General features: G+C 39.4%; 1 protein-coding gene across 1 annotated transcript in view; it reads right to left on the bottom strand.

The window, feature by feature from the left end:
- The window catches only part of GDA (guanine deaminase), a 130,852-nt gene that overhangs the window by 11,737 nt on the left and 103,935 nt on the right, over positions 1-15,180 (bottom strand). The window contains exon 11 of the mRNA XM_079706621.1: positions 677-823. Within this exon, the coding sequence (XP_079562747.1) occupies positions 677-823 (147 nt within the window). The remainder of the gene's footprint in view (positions 1-676; positions 824-15,180) is intronic.

The following is a 15,180-nucleotide window of genomic DNA, read 5'->3' as shown; positions in this document are numbered from 1 at the left end:
TACTTCTCCATCTTTCTCCTTTGAAAGAGGCTTGGGTAATTAGTGTACTTAAGTATATAAACAAAATACATAGTCTAAGCTAAGATTTATACAGGAAGATATTGCAGTGGAAGGCAGTGGGTAACACCCTGCACTCTCGCATCAGATTTTCTGGATTCAAATCATGGCACACTGTAGCTTGACAGTTGTGTAAGTCTCACTCAGGTACCTTGTTGGTAAAATGGAATTAATAGTGGTTCTGAGGATTAAACAGCAGCATCCATAAAGCATGTTGCATAGTGCCTATCACATGGTAAGGGCCCAATAAGTCTTGGTTATTATTATTATTATTACTACTTAGGCCAATAGAGAGCATGTTACTTGACTCAATGGAAAAAAACTGATTATTTTAAAGAACTCATATGCATGTGACCAATGCAAGTATCCATTAAAACAATTAATATGATAATTGCATACTGAACATCTCTTCTGCCAAAAACAGGGAACTTGCTAAAAGAATGATGCCTCCATCACATGCTTGAATGTGTACTTGCTAAGTTTTGGTTATATTATATGAGATGCAACAGTCATGAATATGGGGGTGCCTGCTGATGCCACTATCACGAGCCTTCACACTGCAGCGAAGGACACAGATTGGCATGGTTGTACATCGTGTGAGAAATAAAATGCTCATTACCTTGGCTGCCTCCAAGAGTAGCTAGTCTGAAGACCTCTTTGAGGGTGAGGCTTTTCTCATTTATCTTATTAATTGAAAGCGTGTTGGAAACCATCACTGCTCTTCTGATTGCATCAAGCATGGAAGATGAATAACCACCAGCCACATCTGTGGTAGATAAAATAAAGCCAAAACAGTAGCTTTATGAGATAAATGGAATGTTAGGTGTATAGGATTTTTTCTATTTTTAATGACATTCATTCTTTAATATACTTCAAAGAAAAGATCTTATATATAAACACAGAATATACACAGACTAACATTTAAAAGAATTCAAAACCTGTAGTTAGTATCAAATGTATACTTTTATTAGTTTTCTAGGGCTGCTGCAACAAATTACCACAGATGTGGTAGTTTAAAACAGCAGAAATTCATTCTCACACAGTTTTGGAGGGCAGAAGTCTTAAAGTGTTGGCAGGGCCACCAACCCTACAAAGGCTCTAGGGAAGAATCTTTCCTAGTTTCGTCCAGTTTCTGGCAGCTCCTGGCGTTCCTCGGCTTGTGGCAGTATAACTCCAATGTCTGCCTCCATCTTTAAATGGCCTTCTTCCCTCTCTGTCTTTATGTACCTCTCATTGTCTGTCTTTTATAAGGACATTTGTTATTGGATTCACCTTAATTCAGAATGACTTCATCTTGAGATCCTTACCTTAATTACATCTGCAAAGACCTTTATTCCAAATAAGGCTACATTTACATGTTCCTGGTAGACATCTCTTTTTTGGGGAGGTGGTAGGGGGAGCACAGTTCAACCCAGTACAATGCCCAAATGTTTAATAAAGTTAAGAGAAAAAACATCTCAGAATATTCCCTAAACTCAAATAAATAAAAATAATGTAAGATAATCTCACAGCTCTGTGCTCTAAAAACTTGACCTAACTCTATTTTAATTCTGATGAGAACTTTGAGAATTAAAAAGCTACTTTATATTTTTTTCAGGGAGAGCTTTTAGAATGACCTATATATTCTGGAAAATTGGTGTAATAAATGAGCAATGCTGATATAGACAGCTTTATATTTGTCACTGGCATCATTAGATGAGGAATGAGATTTTTATAGTGATTTAAATAAGTCCCTAATAGTTAAATTGAAATACTACCTTTGACAAGAATGAATATAGAAGTTATTTAATGAGTTTGTATAAATAAATGTCAAGTAAGTTTACATGTTTTACATGTACAAGATGTACAAGTACATCTATAGCTTATAAAATACACTTTATATTTCAAGGGTTCCTTCTGTCATGTCTAGGAAGACATATAATTGTTAGTGCCTATATATATTGCAAAGATAAAAAATAATAGCCTATTAATAATCCTAGATTGCAGTTTAATTTTATGTTCAACTGTCTTACATGTCTTTAGATAAACTTGTATTATTATTATTATTATTTTTTTGGTACGCGGGCCTCTCACTGTTGTGGCCTCTCCCGTTGCAGAGCACAGGCTCCGGACGCGCAGGCTCAGCAGCCATGGCTCACGGGCCCAGCCGCTCTGCGGCATGTGGGATCTTCCCAGACCGGGGTACGAACCCATGTCCCCTGCATCAGCAGGCGGACTCTCAACCACTGTGCCACCAGGGAAGGCCGTATGATTTTTTTTTTTAAAATACTTTTCTTTAGCCAGAATAGTATTGCCAGAAGATCATCCAGTTCCTTGACAACTTTTATTCATCTACTTAGTTTGTCCACTTTAATATACAGTAACCATCAATTAGCCTTTCATTTTATCATAGCATCAAACTAAGAAAACAAATACAATTTGGGAATAATGCACATTAAGCTTTGAAATACTTTGTCTACTGATTCTTTATTACCAGAACAAAGAAAATGTTCAGTCTAAAAGCAGAATAAAATGCTATCACTACATGGTATGGAAATATGTAAAGATTGAATATATATTTCAAAATATGTGGGTGAAGAGTGGAATGAAACAGAAAAACAAAAGCAATGCTGTTAGGATGGTGTGAACATGGAAGATTTAAATACTTGCAGTTATAAAAACAGGTTTTATAAAATATGACAGAAAGTAGTCTTTTCCTCAGTATCTAACCAGAACTATCCATTTAGAAAGAATAAGGATAGATTAGGAAATAATGCTATGTAATTTATTGAGAAAATTTTGAGAGCCATCTTATGTTGCTGACTTATAAGATGACTTAATCATCCTTTATTCTTCTGGATGTTGTTAATGAAGTAGCTTCCAACATGGAACAATACTGGGCAGATGAAAGAATGAACCCTGGACCACACAAACGATATTTAGTCAGAACCATATGTGTAAGAGTCAAGCTTTTCTTCGAAGAATTTCCAGCATAATACTAACTTCCCAATCCCTGCCCTGCCCAGTGAGCTAAGCCCGGGAGGCTTCTTCTTCCCTCTACAGCACATGTAATGTAGGTAGAATCCGCACTTTATCTGTAACAAGAGACAGAGTGATAGGCGGGAAAAAGAAACGGTGAACTTCCACATTTTACCGACCTGGTTTTAAACTGTGGATTTGGACTGTTTTTTGCTTTGTTGACCTTTGATTGTTACTCAGTACTTATGACCCTCAATTTTCTCAGAAAATAGAAATAACATCATTTATCTTAACAGTTGCTGAGAAAATCCTGTTAAATAATATAAGTGCTGGGGAATGAGGACCAAAGGGTAGAAATTGCATGGGAGAATGGTGGAGGGAAGAAAATGGGTGCTTTTTCTCAGAAAATCTGTTCCCTAACCCCATGCCACCTCTACTATCATGAAAAAGAGTGGCACTATCACGTCCTTGCCAGAGTCAATATAAGGATATTATTTATTACAAGAAGAAGCTAAGAAAACTGTATAAGAGTAAAAACTTGAGCAACAGGGCAATAGAAAAATAAAAGGAAGTAATTTTATATGTGTGTGTTCATCTTATGCATTCATCCATTTACTGACAAATTTACTAAGCACCTTCTATGTGCCTGATTTATTTAAGCACTCATAAATGAAAGTTACAGGTTCCACATGAGCTTACTATCTAGTGGAGGAGAAGGAAAAGAGACATAAACAAACAAATATTAACTATAAACTGTGTTCAGTTAGTGATAAAGAAAATGGAGGTAGAAAGCCCATTTATTTACTTATTGTCAAATAGGTAAATAAACAAATTTTATTTTCTAGAGTAATTCTTTTTTTTCTTCAACATCTTTATTGGAGTATAATTGCTGTACAATGTTGTACTAGTTTCTGCTGTACAACAAAGTGAATCAGCTATATGCATACACATGTCCCCATATCTCCTCCCTCTTGAGCCTCCCTCCCACCCTCCCTATCCCACCCCTCTAGGTGGTCACAAAGCACTGAGCTGATCTCCCTGTGCCATGCAGCTGCTTCCCACTAGCTATCTATTTTACACTTGGTAGTATATATATATCAATGCTACTCTCTCACTTTGTCCCAGCTTACCCTTCCCCCTCCCCATGTCCTCAAGTCCATTCTCTACATCTGCATCTTTATTCCTGTCCTGCCCCTAGGTTCTTCAGAACCTTTTTTTTTTAGATTCCATATATATGTGTTAGCATACGGTATTTTTCTCTTTCTGACTTACTTCACACTGTATGGCAGACTCTAGGTCCATCCACCTCACTACAAATAACGCAATTTCATTTCTTTTTATGGCTGGGTAATATTCCGTTGTATATATGTGCCACATCTTCTTTATCCATTCATCTGTCGACAAACACTTAGGTTGCTTCCATGTCCTGGCTATTGTAAATAGTGCTGCAATGAACATTGTGGTACATGACTCTTTGAATTATGGTTTTCTCAGGGTATATGCCCAATAGTGGGATTGCTGGGTCATACGGTAGTTCTATTTTTAGTTTTTTAAGGACCCTCCATACTGTTCTCCATAGTGGCTGTATCAATTTACATTCCCACCAACAGTGTAAGAGGGTTTACTTTTCTCCACACCTTCTCCAGCATTTATGGTTTGTAGATTTTTTGATGATGTCCATTCTGACAAGTGTGAGGTGATAACCTCATTGTGGTTTTGATTTGCATTTCATGAATGATTAGTGATGTTGAGCATCCTTTCATGTGTTTGTTGGCAATCTGTATATCTTTTTTGGAGAAATGTCTATTTAGGTCTTCTGCCCATTTTTGGATTGAGTTGTTTGGTTTTTTTTATATTGAGCTACATGAGCTGCTTGTATATTTTGGAGATTAATCCCTTGTCAGTTGCTTCATTTGCAAAAACTTTCTCCCATTCTGAGGGTTGTCTTTTTGTCTTGTTTATGGTTTCCTTTGCTGTACAAAAGCTTTTAAGTTTCATTAGGTCCCATTTGTTTGTTTTTATTTCCATTTCTCTAGGTGGTGGGTCAAAAAGATTCTTGCTGTGATTTATGTCATAGCGTGTTCTGCCTGTGTTTTCCTCTAAGAATTTTATACTCTCTGGCCTTACATTTAGGTCTTTCATCCATTTTGAGTTTATTTTTGTGTATAGTGTTAGGAAGTATTCTAATTTCCTTCTTTTACATGTAGCTGTCCACTTTTCCCAGCACCACTTACTGAAGAGACCGTTATTTTCTCCATTGTATATTCTCCTTTATCCAAGATAAGGTGACCACATGTGTGTGGATTTATCTTTGTATCCTGTTCCATTGATCTGTATTTCTGTTTTTGTGCCAGTACCATACTATCTTGATTACTGTAGCTTTGTAGTATAGTCTGAAGTCCGGGAGCCTGATTCCTCCAGCTTCAATTTGTTTCTCAAGATTGCTTTGGCTATTTGGATCTTTTGTGTTTCCATACAAATTGTGAAAATTTTTGTTCTAGTTCTGTGAAAAATGCCATTGGTAATTTGATAGGGATTGCACTGAATCTGTAGATTGCTTTGGATACTATAGTCATTTTCACAATATTGATTCTTGCAATCCAAGAACTTGGTATATCTCTCCATCTGTTTGTATCATCTTTAATTTCTTTCATCAGTGTCTTATAGTTTTCTGCATACAGGTCTTTTGTCTGCCTAGGTAGGTTTATTCCTAGGTATTTTATTGTTTTTGTTGCAACGGTAAATGGGAGTTTGTTTGGTTATTTTTTTGCAGTACGCAGGCCTCTCCGTGCCGTGGCCTCTCCCGTTGCGGAGCACAGGCTCCGGATGTGCAGGCCCAGCAGCCATGGCTCACGGGCCCAGCCGCTCCGTGGCATGTGGGATCCTCCTGGACTGGGACACGAACCCGTGTCCCCTGCATCGGCAGGCAGACTCTCAACCACTGCGCCACCAGGGAAGCCCAATGGGAGTGTTTTTTAAATTTCTTTTTCAGAGTTTTCATCATTAGTGTATAGAATGCAAGACATTTCTGTGCATTAATTTTGTATCCTGCTACTTTACCAAATTCATTGATTAGCTCTAGTAGTTTTCTGGTAGCATCTTTAGGATTCTCTATGTATAGTATCATGTCATCTGCAAACAGTGACAGCTTTACTCCTTTTCTGATTTGGATTCCTTTTATTTCTTTTTCTTCTCTGATTGCTGTGTCTAAAACTTCCAAAACTATGTTGAATAACAGTGGTGAGACTGGGCAACCTTGTCTTGTTACGGATCTTAGTGGACATGGTTTCAGTTTTTCACCATTGAGAAACATGTTGGCTGTGGGTTTGTCATATATGGCCTTTATTACATTGAGGTAAGTTCCCTCTATGCCTACTTTCTTGAGGATTTTTATCATAAATGGGTGTTGAATTTTGTTGAAAGCTTTTTCTGCATCTATTGAGATGATCATATGGTTTTTCTTCAATTTGTTAATATGGTGTATTACATTGATTGATTTGCGTCTATTGAAGAATCCTTGCAATCCTGGGATAAACCCCACTTGATCATGGTGTATGATCCTTTTAATGTGCTGCTGGATTCTGTTTGCTACTATTTTGTTGAGGATTTTTGCATCTATGTTCATCAGTGATATTGGCCTGCATTTTTCTTTTTTTGTGATCTTTGTCCAGTTTTGTATCAGGGTGATGGTGGCCTCATAGAATGAGTTTGAGAGTTTCCTCCCTCTGCTATATTTTGGAAGAGTTTGAGAAGGATAGGTGTTAGCTCTTCTCTAAATGTTTGATAGAATTTGCCTGTGAAGGAAGCCATCTGGTCCTGGGCTTTTGTTTGTTGGAAGATTTTTAATCACAGTTTCAATTTCAGTGCTTGCGATTGGTCTGTTTATATTTTCTATTTCTTCCCGGTACAGTCTCCACAAGTTGTGCTCGTCTAAGAAATTGTCCATTTCCTCCAGGTTGTCCACTTTATTGGCATATAGTTCGTTGTAGTAATCTCTCATGATCCTTTGTATTTCTGCAGTGTCAGGTGTTACTTCTGCTTTTTCATTTCTAGTTCTGTTGATTTGAGTCTTCTCCCTTTTTTTCTTGATGAGTATGAGTAATGGCTTATCATTAGTCATTTTGCTATTGTTTCCTTCTTTTTCACTTATTTCTGATATGATCTTTATGATTTTTTTCCTTCTGCTAACTTGGGGTTTTCTTTTGTTCTTCTTTCTCTAATTGCTTTAGGTGTAAGGTTAGGTTGTTTATTTGAGATATTTCTTGTCTCTTAAGGTAGGGATATATTGCTAAAAACTTCCCTTTTAGAACTGCTTTTGCTGCATCCCATAGGTTTTGGGTCATCGTGTTTTCATTGTCATTTGTTTCTAGGTTTTTTTTTATTTCCTCTTTGGTTTATTCAGTGATCACTTGGTTATTTACTCGTGTAATGTTTAGCCTCCATGTGTTTGTATTTTTTACAGATTTTTTCCTGTAATTCATATCTAGTCTAGTAGCATTGTGGTCAGAAAAGATACTTGATACACTTTCAATTTTCTTTAATTTGCCAAGGCTTGATTTGCGACCCAGGATATGATCTATCCTGGAGAATGTTCCATGAGCACTTGAGAAGAAAGTGTATTCTGTTGTATGGGGATGGAATGTCCTATAAATATCAATTAAGTCCATCTTGTTTAATGTATCATTAAAAACTTGTGTTTCCTTATTTAATCTTGGATGATCTGTTCATTGGTGAAAGTGGGGTGTTAAAGACCCCAACTATGTTTGTGTTACTGTTGATTTCCCCTTTTATGGCTGTTAGCATTTGCCTTAAGTATTGAGGTGCTCCTATGTTGGGTGCATAAATATTTACAATTGTTATATCTTCTTCTTGGATTGATCTTTTGATCATTATATAGTGTTTTTCTTTGTCTCTTGTAATAGTCTTTATTTTGAAGTCTGTTATGTCTGATATGAGAATTGCTACTTCAGTTTTCTTTTGATTTCCATTTGCATAGTATATCTTTTTCCATCCCCTCATTTTCAGTGTGTATGTGTCCCTAGGTTTGAAGTGGGTCTCTTTTAGACAGCATATATATGGGTCTAGTTTTTGTATCCATTCAGCCAGTCTGTGTCTTTTGGTTGGAGCATTTAATCCATTTACATTTATGGTAATTTTCAATATGTATGTTCCTATTACCACTTTCTTAATTGTTTTAGGTTTGTTTTTGTAGGTCTTTTCCTTCTCTTGTGTTTCCTGCCTAGAGAAATTCCTTTAGCATTTGTTGTAAAGCTGGTTTGGTGGTGCTGAATTCTCTTAGCTTTTGCTTGTCTGTAAAGGTTTTAATTTCTCTGTCAAATCTGAATGAGATCCTTTCTGGGTAATATTGGTTGTAGATTTTCCCTTTTCATCACTTTAAATATGTCCTGCCACTCCCTTCTGGCTTGCAGAGTTTCTGCTGAAAAATCAGCTGTTAAGCTTATGGGATTCCTTTGTATATTATTTTTTTGCTTTTCTCTTGCTGCTTTTAATATTTTTTCTTTGTATTTAATTTTTGATAGTTTGATTAATATGTCTCTTGGCATGTTTCTCCTTGGATTTATCCTGTATGGGACTCTCTGCACTTCCTGGAGTTGACTATTTCTTTTCCCATATTAGGGAAGTTTTCAACTGTAATCTTTTCATATATTTTCTCAGTCCCTTTCTTTTTCTCCTCTTTTTCTGGGACCCCTATAATTCGAATGTTGGTACATTTAGTGTTGTCCCAGAGGTCTCTGAGACTGTCCACAATTCTTTTCATTCTTTTTTCTTTATTCTGCTCTGCGGTAGTTATTTCCACTATTTTATCTTCCAGGTCACTTATCCGTTTCTCTTCCTCAGTTATTCAGCTATTGATTCCTTCTAGAGAATTTTAAATTTCATTTATTGTGTTGTTCATCACAACACAATGTTTGTTTGTTTTTTAGTTCTTCTAGGTTCTTGTTAAACGTTTCTTGTATTTTCTCCATTCTATTTGCAAGATTTTTGATCATCTTTACTATCATTACTCTGAATTCTTTTTCAGGTAGACTGCCTATTTCCTCATCATTTGTTTGGTTTGGTGGGTTTTTACCTTGCTCCTTCATCTTCTATTTCTCTGTCTTCTCATTTTGCTTAACTATGTTTGGGGTCTCCTTTTCGCAGGCTGCAGGTTCGTAGTTCCCCGTTTTTTGGTGTCTGCCCCCAGTTGGTAAGGTTGGTTCTGTTGGTTGTCTGTGCTTCGTGGTGGAGGGGACTGGTGCCTGTGTTCCAGTCAATGAGGCTGGATCTTGTCTTTCTGGTGGGCAGAACTGTGTCCGGTGGTGTGTTTTGGGGTGTTTGTGACCTTATTATGATTTTAGGCAGCCTCTATGCTAATGGGTTGTGTTGTGTTCCTGTCTTACTAGTTGTTTTGCATGGAGTGTCCAGCACTGGAGCTTGCTGGTTGTTGAGTGGAGCTGGGTCTTAACATTGAGACGGAGCTCTGGGAGAGCCCTCGTCAATTGATATTATGTGGAGCTGTGAGGCCTCTGGTGGTCCAGTGTGCTGAACTCAGCTCTCCCACCTCAGAGGCCCAGGCCTGACACCTGGCTGGAGCACCATGACCCTGCTAGGTACACGGTTCAGAAGAAAAGTGAGAAAAGAGAGAGAGAGAGAGAGAGAGGGAGAGAGAGGGAGCGTGCGAGAGAGAAGAAAAGGAAAGAAAGTTATTAAAATAAAAATATATTAAAATTTAAAAAGTTTTAACGTAATAAAAAAGAGCAACCAAACCAGTAAACAAGTCCACCAATGATAACAAGCACTAAAAATTATACTAAGATAAACATAAAAATCAGAAATTAGTCTGACTCATACAGCAAACCCCAAGTCTACAGTTGCTCCCAAAGTCCACTGCCTCAGTGTTGGGATGATTTGTTGTCTATTCTGGCATTGCTCAGGTGCAGGGTACATCAAGTTGACTGTGGAGATTTAATCCGCTGCTCCTGAGGCTGCTGGGAGAGATTTCCCTTTCTCCTGTTTGTTTGCACAGCTCCTGGCATTCAGCTTTGGATTTGGCCCCGCCTCTGCATGTATGTCACCCTCTGGTATCTGTTCTTCACCCAGACAGGAGGGGGTTAAAGGAGCGGCTCACTGGGGGGCTCTGGCTCACTCAGGCCAGGGGAGGGAGGGGTACGGAATGTGGGGCGAGCCTGTGGCGGCAGAGGCCAGCATGACGTTGCACCAGCCTGAGGCGCGCCGTGTGTTCTCCCGGGGAAGTTGTCCCTGGATCACAGGAACCTGGCAGTGGCAAGCTGCACAGGCTCCCAGGAGGGGAGGTGTGGACAGTGACCTGTGCTTGCACACAGGATTCCTGGTGGCTGCAGCAGCAGCCTTCGCATTTCATGACCATCACTGGTGTCCATGCTAATAGCCGCAGCTTGCACCCATCTCTGGAGCTCATTTAGGGGGTGCTCTGCCTTCTGTGGGCAGACAGGGAAGGAATCCCCTCTCCTCACACACCCCAAAACAACAGTCTCTTGCCTCTTAGGCAGGTCCAGACATTTTCCCCGACTCCCTCCTGGCTAGCTGTGTTGCACTAGCCCCCACCTCAGGCTGTGTTCACACAGCCAACCCCAGTCCTCTCCCTGGGCTCTGACCTCCAAAGCCCAAGCCCCACCCACCCCGGCGGGTGAGCAGACAAGCCCTCGTGCTGGTGAGTGCTGGTCAGCACTGATCCTCTGTGTGGGAATCTCTCTGCTTTGCCCTCCGCACCCGTTGCTGTGCTCTCCTCCGCGGCTCCGAAGCTTCCCCCTGCCCACCCACCCCCCGTCTCCTCCAGTGAAGGGGCTTCCTAGTGTGTGGAAACTTTTCCTCCTTCACAGCTCTCTCCCAGAGGTGCAGGTCCCATCCCTATTCTTTTGTCTCTGGTGTTTCTTTTTTTTTTTGCCCTATCCAGGTACGTGGGGAGTTTCTTGCCTTTTGGGAGGTCTGAGGTCTTCTGCCAGCATTCAGTAGGTGTTCTGTAGAAGTTGTTCCACATGTAGATATATTTTTGATGTATTTGTGGGGAGGAAGGTGATCTCCACGTCTTACTCCTCCACCATCTTGAAGGTCCTCCAGAAAGCTCATTTAGTCAGGATGGTCAGAGAAGACCTTGTTAAGTCAATGACATTTAAACCTGATGAAAATGAGAACTCAGCCATGTTTAGAGAGACGTAAAGGGTATTCCAGGCTGAGGAACAAAAGGCACAAAGGTCTTTTCGCAGAAGGGAGTGTGATTCATGGAGGGGATTAAAAGATAGCACTGTAGGGAGGAAAGAGTAGTGCGAGGTGAGGCTGGGAGATGGAGAGGTGTCACAGCATGCAGGACTTTGTGGCCTTGTAAAGAGGTTTGCATATTCAAAATCCCACTGAAGGTGGTAATCAGGAGGGAGTGAAATGGTCATATTTTCATTGCGATACTTTTGAAGACAGGAGACTGGATTAGAAGGGCCCAGGATGAATATGAGACTGATTAGGAAGCTAATGCAGGAGTTCAGGAAGTAATGGCAGCTTGCATCAGGTGGTGGTAGCTAATATGGGAAAAGAGGATGGATTCAGGAGATATTAAGAAGTCATGAGGCTGGATATTGTACTGGCTTAAACATGGGGAAGGGGTGAGGGAGAAGGTCCCCAAAACAATGCCCAAGGTTTTACTTTGAGAAATTGAATTCTCTGAGACAGAGACGTATTTAAGAGAACCAGGCTTAAATGTGTTTGAGGGTATAATGAAGTTTGGGGATTCTATGAGGAGGGGTCAAAGATAAAGGAGAAAGTAAGCAATTGAAAATACAGGTTTGGAATTCAAAGAGGAGTCTGGGCTGGATATAAAAATCTGAGTCATCGGCATATACGTAATCATGTAAAGCCATGGTTGCAGATGATAACTCCTAAGAAGAAAGTGAAAACAGGAGAGAGCCTAGGACTGAGCCTTGAGGAAAGCTTTTGAATAGCCAGGAAGAGAAGGGGCTTTTAGAGAAGATGAAGAAGGGCAGGCAAGAGAGGAAGAAGAGAACCTAAAACAGTGTGGTTTCACTGAATCCAAGGTAAGATTGTTGGGACAAGGAGAAGTCCAGTGTGTTAAGGACAGACTGGTGTCCTTTGGAGTTGGCAGCAAAAGAGATCACAGTGGTAACAGCTCAGGGGAGAAAGGACAAGGTTCGTTACGATGGAGGGTGGTAAGAAGCCAGGCTGAAGTGGGTGGAAGAATGAAAGAGTGCCTAGGAAGTGGTAGCAGTGTGGGTACCCACTCATCGAAGAGGTTTTGCTGTGAAGGGGAATAGAGAGGTGGGGCAGGAGCCAGAAGAGGATGTCTAATTAAGAGAGTGGTTTTCTTCATGTCTTTGCTTAAAAGATCAGAAGATACTAGAGACTGTTTGTATCCTGAAGGAATGATCCGGTAGGGAGGAGATAACAATGATGCAGGAGAGTTACTGACCAGTGGAATTAATGTATTGAGATCATGGGAGAGGAGAAAGTACAGAACACCCCTCAGAGTATTTTAGTTTTTGCCTTAGATTTGAAGAGAAATTTTTTCAGCTATAGCAAGGAAAAGAAGAGAAAATGGAAGCAGATGGAGGAAGGTATGTAAATTCTGTGGTGGGGAACATGTAGGTAGGGCTTCTGATTGTTTCTATTTTCTCAAAGACTTATGAGATAAGGCCATTAGCTGGAAGTGAGGAGGGTATGATTTGGGATTAAATGTTTAGGAAGAAATGAGATAAGTCTGTCTTGGAATATGGGGACATATTAGAGGAACGTGATTGTCTATTTGGGTAGGGCTAAGGGCCACTTAGGATTTGAGAGCAACATTTAAAATGAAACCACTAGAAAATTTTTTTCCAGCAACATCCAGCTGCTCAGCTGTAAACACTGAGAAGGGAAATAGTTGAGACAACTAAGGGGGTTGGACTTTTCGAAAGTAAATACAAAGAAGACAAGAGGGGCATGAGAAACGAGGAAGTTCCAAGGGAATGATTATAGTGAGTACTCTGGCATCTAAGATACTTAAATTAGGAAGGGAATAATGGATTGTGAAATCGCAGGTAAACAGTGGATTGGAGTCTACAAGTTCATCAAAGAATGTTGCTTTGGGATTAATTGAAGTAAGTTAGAAGGATAGGAATTTGTCCCTAGCAAGTGGAATCCTGGCTCCATGTATGTTGTTTTGATGAATTTGTAGGTCCTTTTTTTTTACATCTTTATTGGAGTATAATTGCTTCACAATGGTGTGTCAGTTTCTGCTTTATAACAAAGTGAATCAGTTATACATATACATATGCTCCCATATCTCTTCCCTCTTGCATCTCCCTCCCTCCCACCCTCCCTATCCCACCCCTCCAGGCGGTCACAAAGCACGGAGCTGATCTCCCTGTGCTATGCGGCTGCTTCCCACTAGCTATCTACCTTACGTTTGGTAGACTTGTTGCATTTTTTTTTTCAGGTTACTGTTTTTTTGGTAATTTGTTATGTCCTTTTTTTTTTCTGAGACAAAGAATTTTATACACTTATAATTTTGCTCCCACTTGCCAAATATATCTTCATCCTCTCAACCTTACACATAAATCACAACTTCTCAGTTTCTGTTAAGAAAATCAGAAAGTAGAATAATTTTTAGTTCTTGGAAGGTTCTTCTTGTAGCCCGTATATTATTTTAAAATTTTATGATAAAATATTGAAGATGTTCAAATGATATAGGGAAAATACCAAAACGGAAGGACCTGACATGCAGTTTCAAAAATAGCATCATACATACACACTACTATATATAAAATAGATAACTAATAAGGACTGTATAGCAAAGGGAACTCTACTCAATGCTCTAATAGCCTATATGGGAAAAGAATCTGAAAAAGTGGATATATGTAAAACTGATTCACTTTGCTGTACACCTGAAACCAGCACAACATTATAAATCAACTATACTCCAATAAAAATTTTTTTTTAAAAAGCATCATATATTCAGGTCCCAGGAACCTCTGCCCAAACAGAGGGAAACACCTTGATTTATGTTGCCATTTTGATTTATTTAAATGTTTTGTTGTTTATTAAGACTTTGTTTTTAGAGCAGTTTAAGACTCACAGTCTGATAGTTTTTTTAAAAGGATATTACTTTTTTTTTTTTTTTTTTTTTTTTTGCGGTACGTGGGCCTCTCACTGTTGTGGCCTCTCCCATTGCAGAGCACAGGCTCCGGACGCGCAGGCTCAGCGGCCATGGCTCACGGGCCTAGCTGCTCCGTGGCATGTGGGATCTTCCCAGACTGGGGCACGAACCCATGTCCCCTGCATCGGCAGGCAGACTCTCAACCACTGCGCTACCAGGGAAGCCCAAGGATATTACTTTTAACATTGTGTGTATTCTCTCTTGAAATACATTGACTTTTACTATCGTTTTTTAAACTCCTTTACAATTTTTTTCTTATTCCTGTTTTAAATGATTTTAGCCTTCCCTGACATCCTGTTGTACCATTACTCCTCTATACCATGACCCTTCATTTTGCCTCATTACTCATTGAATGATAAAGATTTTCAACTAATTTCTTCAAAGGGTTCATGGGGAGAATATTTTCCAAACCTTTGTACATCTGAGAATTTTGTTGCCTTCACACATGAGGGAGAATGTGGTCCAGTATAATATTCTTGAATAACAACCACGTTGTCTCCAAACTCCTGTTCTTGATATTTTGTGGGCCAACAAAAACAACTGCAACCAAATTGGTTTTTGTTTTATTGATAACTGACTTTTCCCCCTGCCTCAATGTTTTAGAACTTTTTTTCTTTTTCTTTATAATTCAAATATTTTGCCATAATGAGTTCAATTATGGTTTAGCCTAGAACAGGGTAAGTTCTTGCAATATGATACTTGGCTCTTTCTTAACCTCAGAAAAGATTTATCCTTCAGAGCTCTTATTATTGTTTCTGTTCCATTAGTTCTGGAACCTTCGTCAGGAAAATCCCATGTGCTGGTGCTGTGCTCTCTGCCCTCCATGTGGATAATGCTCAAACACCCCCTTTGATCTTTGGTCAACTTTGTTCTCCACACCACTGGTTTAATTTTCTGCAACAATAATTCTACATCTCATAGCTTTCTATATGGCTTGTTTCTTGTTTTTTAACTGAAGGATAATTAAGATACCATAAAATGCACAG

This window comes from Hyperoodon ampullatus (assembly GCF_949752795.1).
Source record: "Hyperoodon ampullatus genome assembly, chromosome: 6".
Taxonomy (NCBI): Eukaryota; Metazoa; Chordata; class Mammalia; order Artiodactyla; family Ziphiidae; genus Hyperoodon; species Hyperoodon ampullatus.
This window is presented reverse-complemented; position numbering and strand designations above follow the sequence as displayed.